Source organism: Macadamia integrifolia, unplaced genomic scaffold, assembly GCF_013358625.1.
Source record: "Macadamia integrifolia cultivar HAES 741 unplaced genomic scaffold, SCU_Mint_v3 scaffold2905, whole genome shotgun sequence".
Lineage (NCBI taxonomy): Eukaryota > Viridiplantae > Streptophyta > Magnoliopsida > Proteales > Proteaceae > Macadamia > Macadamia integrifolia.
This window is the reverse complement of record NW_024869047.1, coordinates 1,709-9,801: the sequence shown is the minus strand read 5'-3', so window position 1 is coordinate 9,801 and position 8,093 is coordinate 1,709. Positions and strand designations below refer to the sequence as shown.

The following is an 8,093-nucleotide window of genomic DNA, read 5'->3' as shown; positions in this document are numbered from 1 at the left end:
TCAAACACCCAGGGCGCACACAAAATCTTCGTCGACACCCACGTACGGACATAAGCTCTTCTCAAAATTAATCTTTTCATTCTGAAAAGGAGGGAAGTTGTGATAAAACTCGTAGTCACGGATTCAGTGGGCGAGAAAGAGAGTGGCGGCCATGGTGATGGAGGTAGAAGGAGGAGAGAAGCTGGTAACACCAGGTGAAGTGCTGGGGAAGTCGTCGAGTCTAATAGCTGGGAAGGGTACATACGTTGCTCCCCACAATCACATCGTCTACGCTTCCCTCAATGGATGCCTTACCGTCGTCCCTCCTTCCCCTGATTCATCGGACGAGGTTCTTCCCAACTTAGGGGACCTTCTGATTTTTAGCGTTTTTGGGGGTTTTACGTAATTCATCTTTCCTAATGCAATATCTTCTATTTAGCTTGCTATGATATGATGATGTGTATCTGATGTTCTTCAGAGATCAACTGTTGAGGTCACTGGTCACAAGGCCCATGGTGCTGTCCCAGAACCCGGCTCCGTTGTCATTGCACGCGTAAGCTTCTATCTCTTTCTTCTTCTTCGATTTCCTCTTATGATTTTATGGGGATCACTTCCAATTTGTCTGTTTCTAGTTTACTCTTGTTACTATCTTGAAGCAGAAAGGAAATGAACACTAGGTGAGAGGCCAAGTGTAAGATGCGGTTACATTTTATTTTATTTTTTGCATTTTACGCGCGCCGTTCTCAATCCCTTTCAAAACCCAATTTGCTACTAGTTCACACCATCAATAGAGCAACTCCTAATGGCCACCGTGCCAAATTAGTTGAATTGTGATCGTTTATGGTTAAAATTTGAGTTATTGTGTTTTATATTTCGCACCCTTTGGCCTGTATCCATTAATGTATCAACTTGAAATCAGGTTTGCTAAGTCCAAGACAAAGTGATGCTAGCCTCCTTTTAGTTTTCTCAGCTCAAAGTGTTTTCATCCTTGATAACCATTAATTGTCTTAAAGTGACCACATTATCTGTTTAGGCTATACTGATCATGCACTTTTTAGGCTGCACTATAAATAGACTTTGTGTTAGGTGCTTATTTGTACAGGGTATTTTTCCATTAGGTACTTTAATGTTGTATATAATTTCTATGGCAGGTAACAAAAGTGATGGCTAGAATGGCTTCTGCCGACATAATGTGCGTTGGTGCCAAATCCGTGAGAGAAAAGTTTACTGGCATTATTAGGTGAGAATCCCTTTGTCCTCCCCCCTCCCCCTTTTCCCCTTTATATTGTGACTAATTATTAAGAGATCAAGTTCAGAAGCCAGGAAAGCTCATCTCCTACATAGAATTCTTGGTGGGTAATAGTATATAAGGTAGTCAACATCCTGAACCATAAGTCCTTAATTTGGAGAGTTGGGAATCATTAAAAATCCCATGAATTATATCTGTTCAGACCTAGTACCTTTATAATATCGGTACCTATTGAGAGCCAAAAACTTATTTATGTGAAGAGATGTCTTGCAACATTCATTAAACAGCTTGTATGTTTTGTGTAGAACCATAGATGGGAGATGAGCTGCCGTAATTTGGTTATATTAGCATGAGCAACATGTTACAACTCTGACAACAACTGCCTAGCGCAGTTGGTGAGCTGTGGTGCACAGAAGGCCCATGCTTACTAGGAGGTCTCGAGTTCAAGACTCCTGGCTGTTATCTACTTCCCCTCAATAAAAGAAAAAACAAAAAACAAAACATGTTACAACTGTGGTTGACTGGCTATTGTGTACATGCTTGATTCACCTTCTTGTGACCCATTTTAATGGGCCTAACATTAGATCATGCAAAATACAACGTACCCCCCCAAAAGATAAAACATCTTGAATGTCATGGAAGTCGGAGGGGAATTGGGTGAATTCTATGGGAATGATGCAGGCAATATGATGCAGTTATTCTTGCCTTGTAGACTTGAGTAGCCAAAATTTTTTGTTCATACTGATACTATATCTAGAATTTGAAAGGAGCATCCCTTCCCCCCCCCCCTCCTCTCTTCCACACATAGTGAATTTATTAGAAGAGTTAAAGAGGAATGGATGAGGCAAGGAGCTAGCATTTCTCCACAGTCAGTAAAAAGGCAGAATTAAAGGAAGTACATTTTTTGATACATCAAACTAAAAAGCAAGTGGTGCAACATTCATTTCCTGAATTGCATTTCTGAGCCATTCTAATTGTTTGATGTTATTTTCTTTCTTGAAACATGTAACCTTAATGTGCAGAGTCCTGGTTTTGAACCTGTGCTGGTAAATTTTTTCTAAAGATTTATTAACCTGAATAAAAGACATTTGAATATATATATTTATAATCAGGAATCCAACTAACTCACAGTTAGACTCGTTTGGAAAGGTTTCAAACATTAGCTCAATATTCAGTTACTAGAAGTAGAATGACCTTGATTATTTTAATTCATTTTGTTGTTCTTGCCTTTTTCCTGTTTGTTGCTTATATTGGTGCTTGAAAATTTCTCATCTGAGCAATAACTGTACTTCTAGGTATGGTATATGTTTGAATGATTGATGGTGAACTAATTTGATTGTATGAATACCTTAGGTACATATGTTTGAATGGTTGACAGTGAGCTAATTTGATTGTATCAGTACTCAGCCAGTGACTTTCTGACACGGATTTAAGTTATTTTGAGTAGTGTCGTCATTATAGAAATTTAGAATGGGTTTGGCTCTGCTAATCCTTTGAATTTGTTTTAACAGGCAACAGGATGTTCGAGCAACAGAAATTGACAAAGTAGACATGCACTTGTGTTTTCGCCCAGGGGACATTGTTAGAGCTCTAGTTGTATCCTTTTTGCTTGACCACTTTTGGTATTTTGGCTGTTTAAAAGGAGCCTCTTTTTTTTGTTGTTTTTTGTTTTCGTGTGTGTGTGGGGGAGGGGGTGATGGTTAATGCAGGGGAATAAGGTTTGAGGGAATCTAACCAAAAAAATTACTGGAAAACTGATCAAATGGTAGCAGAAATAGTCCTGAAACTGCAGCAGATAGGTATATTGTAGAAGAAGAAAGCAGTTTAAGCTGTTCCATCAATGTAACTCCAATAGCCTACTTGATATTGACATAAGTTACTCTAAATAACATTACTAATCAAGAACAGAAAAGTCTTTAGGCTGAAACAAAAGCTAGTGATCATAGTTTTCAAGACGACTAGACGACCCGAGGCATCGGAGGGGTGCCTAGGCTACAGGGCACCTGCCTAAGCATTGCCTAGGCGTGTGGTATATGACTATATAATATATGAATGATAATTTTGTATTATAATGCTTATGTGCAAAATAGAAGCCATATCAATGCAATATGATATAATTATTGATTTATTGCTAGTAATGACCTAATATGAGAAAATCAACATATAATAAATAAAATATAAGATAAAATATAAGCATATTCATCAAAAAATGAAGCAATAAACATATATTAAAGCATACTCGTGAGTGTCAATAAGGCGTGCTGTTGCCTTGGACCCAAAAAGGAGCCTAGATGCCTAGGTGAGCGATAGCCAAATCTGGTGAGAGTAGAACTCTGTCTCTGCTAAGCCAATCAAGTTTAAATTGTGGACCCCAGCAGGTCCCAGCTGAGTAACACCACTGGAAGCTCAAGCAGAGGGAGAGAATTATGAAGTCTGCAACTCAGGGCTGATGGAACCCCTGTTCTGCTGTCCTGTATGATCTGGTTCATCAACCAGATCTGTGGTGTGCAGGTAATGGCTAATTTTAACCACTGTGAGTGCTACATCAGGGTTGGATATTATCGTGTCTGTCTTCTTCAAAACTTGAAACTGGCAGTTTACATGTGAAATATTTGATTGTCTTTCCTTTTGCACCTTTTTTTTTTTCCTTCCATTGGGCTGTACCTTGTAGATGGACAATTTATGGTTTATATACAAATATGTTGTCAATTTATACCATAGTTTGATGCGTAGTCATGTATTTTGAGAAATATACTGTCTGTTTCCAGCTCTGAAATGCATTAATTTAGGCTCTGTGTGGTATTCTGCACTCTGTTTGGAAATTGAAAAAGACAATTTATGCTAGCAGAACCCACAAGATTTTTTCCCCATCATTTATCATTCTTCTGCATAACTGTGCACCAAAGAGACCCTTTCTAGTTTATGCATATGCTTTGTTCCCCTCTTTTCTAGTTATTCAGAAAAAAAAAGAAAAGTTTCTTCTTTAGGGTAATTAGCCTTTGATTTTTGAAAGTCTAAGACTATCTGTTGATTATTGGTGGAATACTTTCTTATTTTGATTTTTATTATACAAGCCAATTTTGGTGGAATGGGAAACCACTCTATGAAAAAAGCAAACAAGGAAAAAAAAAAGATTAGTAAATTTTAAAATATATGAAAAAGAATATTAGTGGGCGAACTTGTGGCACAATGGTTAAGTTGCACTATTGCAACATGTTAGTGACAGGTTCAAAACTTGGAAATAGCCTCTTCTGCGAAGCAGGGGGTAAGGCTGCGTGCACTTGCCCCTCCCAGACCCTGTAGTAGCAGGAGCCTCGTGCACTGGGTTGGTCTTTATGGAGAAGAATATTCCATTTTGGTTATATGTAAAGAATTCTAAGTAAAAGGACTATAGAGGGGGTGGTTTAAGATAAGAGTTGGTAGTTACTCTCGAAGCCCTGGCCAACATCACGGTGTGGATGAAAATGGAAAAAAATTCAAGGTCAATTATCTGATTCTGGTTCCATTGAAGCAGGGTATGTATCTCTTCTGTAAGATCATATGTTTTGTAGATGGACTTAAGGGTTGATTCTTCTAGCATCTTACGTGTTATGGAGATATCTTATAAGGATTTGCTTATGTCTACAACATTTGAGTATTGGTTACATTTTGGAGTGGGATGATCATTTGTTTATTTACTTATTCTCGTATCATATGAGTGAAGTAATGGGTTCCTTAGCAAGAATAATGTGTAAAAGAGACTCTGTGAGATTGGAATTCTACTGCCAAGCCTGGTTTTTTCACTTTATTAATTAATTTGTCACGCATAAAAGGAAAAACATATTTATCAGCTGACTCATTCTTGTCCTCTGTAATATCAATTATGTTTTTTGAAATTTAAAAGCTGACTATTATTGATGTAGGGGATTTCCTAGAAGACTAGGGTCCCTACAAAAGTGACTCAATTAAGGTAAGACAAACTTAAGGGGGGGTGTCTTGGGATTAGGTTGGGGTTTAGGTATGCTCAACAAATCAAGATTCAACATGCAATAAATAAGACAAATCAACATGTAGCCAGGAGCAATATCAATCTAAGTGGAAAAACACGTAATAACTTACTAAAGTTTCAAGTGGGGACATGGGGAAGGGAACAAACGTCATGCGACTGTTAGGTTCAACACAAATCAATCTAGACACCAAATAAGATATGCAAACAATCATTGTCCTCTAACAGCCAACTAAAATAGAAACTCAGCAAGGGTTTTAGAGATATAATAGTGAAGAAAAAAAAAAAAGACTTAAAACAGTATGTAAATTAGGTATAAATGAGGGGGGGCAAGGACTGGTTTCAATGCTAATGGGCTGCAACATATAACAGTGATTAATGGAGGTGGGGGGGGGGTTTAGTTTGATTACTTACCTTGTTGCTGTCCTGGTCTGAGGAGAAAAGAAGAAGCCAAAGTCCTCCAAAACAGAAGTGCAGTCCACCTTATTTGACGAGGGAGAAGGTCCAGTTTGATGATGTAGTGCTCGGCAGCAGCCCAACTTGTTGATGAGGAACTCAGCAGCAACCCAGGTGGGGTCTTCTCGATGGAGGTGATCTCCAATTACTTTGAACAATGGCTGTAACAAGGCAGCAGCAACAGAGAGAAACAGAAAACAGCAAAGAGAGAGATGAAAGTCGAGAAAGGGAGGGAGAAAGACGAGAAAGAGAGGGAGTCGAGATTGAGAAACGAGAGAGAGAGACGTTAGCCTTGTTCATTCAATAAATCTTCCATCATGGCCAATGGCCTTACATAAATAATAGGATAATTACTAACAAAAGGAAAAGGCTAATCTAGGAACATAATCTCAGAAATAAAGAAGTTTCCTAAAAAAAAACAAATAGGAGTGTTATTTAGTTTCCTACTTAACTCAATGACCTAAATAAATAAGATACTGGGAAATAAACCTACTAAAACAACAAATCAAATGAGGCTCACAAAATCTTGGGCGATAGGAAAGAGAGAGGGAATCAACCAGCATTGGGTAAGGCTAGTCGATTCCTCCCTTCTTCCTTCCTTCTTCCTTCTTCTTTCTTCTATTTCCTTCGATTCTTCCAGCCACAAAGATGGCTGTTTCTTCTTCTTCTTCTTGCGTCTGTACACCTTGATGTCTCCATCAATTACGGACATGTATATCTTTTACCCTCTTCATACTTGATAGATGCATCCAAATCTTTGTTTTTATGCTTTTTCAAAATTTTTCTGTGGTGACATACTTGCTTTATAAGTTAATATTATTACTCTAAAATTACCAACGGATGCTATATCAAGAAATTTTATTACATTTTCCAGTATCAAGTAAAAAAATAAAATCCAGAAAACATAATGATCAGTTCCCTTTTCTGGCATTGAAGTAATATACACTCAGGGTCAAATGTGCGGGTGATTGAAGTTCAGAGCTAGATGATCATCTAACATCATCTGTCCTCGCTTCTTGAATGCGCTGCCAGTTAGGAAGGATAGGGGGATGGTCCTTAATGATATATGTTAGGATTTGGAAGAGCCCTATTTGTTATTGGCTTTTTATTGTTTCTTTGGTTATCTTTTCATTTTGCTATTTGATTGCTCATTCTATTTGCTACATAAACCATCAACTTTGACTCAAAAAAAGCTGTCACTTGGAGATGCACGGGCATATTATCTTTCCACAGCCAAAAATGAACTAGGTGTTGTGTCTGCTGAAAGCATAGCAGGTAATATTCCTTTTGCTTTGGAATTCAACAAAAACATTCTTTAGTCCCTCCATGTGAGTTGATTTAATGTGTGATGGTATTGTGGTACCCTTGTGCCTCTCTAGAGTACATGATGAACTGTCATTACTCCTACAAGGGTAACTAAATTCGTGTTATTTTAGAAGCTCCTTCCTCTTCTTCAGTACCTCTCCTTAAATCTTTGCATATTTCTGTTAGTTTCACCATTCTGTTCCAGCAATATTAAATGTTTACCAATGGGTCATTTCCCTTCGATTTTATCTTATTTGCTTATACAGTTGTACCAATGGTGGTATGCTTAGGAACATTGCTACATCTATTTGCGATAGGAAGATGCACATGGGACATTCCTTTGTTTTTTCCTTGGGGGGGGGGGGAGGGTCTTCAATAATTACGTGGGGCATGTTTTATTATTACACAATTTTTCATGTTTATTATTATGCAGCCTTATGGAATATTTTGAGCCACATAAGTTATGCAATTATTGATGCTACATATATTTACTATAGGAAGATGCACCCGGGACATTCCTTTATTTCTTTTTTCTATTTTGTGTTTTTTTATTTGGGGTGGGGGGACTTCAATAATTACGTTATTGCACCCTTTTTCATGTTTATTTATTATGCAGCCTTATGGAATTTTATGAGCCACATAAGTTATGCATTTGTTGATGATTATCAAATTTTATGAGAACTTATTCTGTGCTTATGAGAGGGGGAAAAAAAAAAAACTGTATTTCAAAATGGTTGATGGTGTCAGAGAGGCAGTTGAGCCTGATGACTTGGGCCTTGAGCCTTGAAAACTTTTAATAAAATAGTTGTTACAAATAAAAATAGAGGGCATAAAATACGTCAAAATTCATTAGAGGAAATGTGAGGTAAATGTTAGCTCAGGTTGCTTTATGAGTAAAAAAAAAAAATCAATTTTCTGCCTTATAGTTCCAGGTGGGTAGTTTCTATTCATTCCCTCAATAGCATATACAAATTTTAGAATTGGAAACTAAGTGATAGAAGCTTAATGGCAGTTACATATATCTGGAGATCAATAATATATTAATCTATACTTTATTTTTCTATTTAAATTATATTTAATATTTGGATGGATATGCATTTATCTGGAGAAGTCTCAGCA

The 8,093-nt window shown here is 37.3% G+C and overlaps 1 protein-coding gene across 2 annotated transcripts in view; it reads left to right on the top strand.

The window, feature by feature from the left end:
• LOC122067436 (exosome complex component CSL4) overlaps positions 1–8,093 on the top strand; it is a 9,753-nt gene continuing 1,660 nt past the window's right edge. The window contains exons 1-5 of one of the 2 annotated variants that reach the window (XM_042631292.1): positions 1–328; positions 458–532; positions 1,131–1,219; positions 2,740–2,824; positions 6,863–6,944. In XM_042631292.1, the coding sequence (XP_042487226.1) occupies positions 152–328; positions 458–532; positions 1,131–1,219; positions 2,740–2,824; positions 6,863–6,944 (508 nt within the window). In that variant the 5' untranslated portion in view covers positions 1–151. The remainder of the gene's footprint in view (positions 329–457; positions 533–1,130; positions 1,220–2,739; positions 2,825–6,862; positions 6,945–8,093) is intronic. The other variant, XM_042631290.1, reaches the window with a different exon arrangement.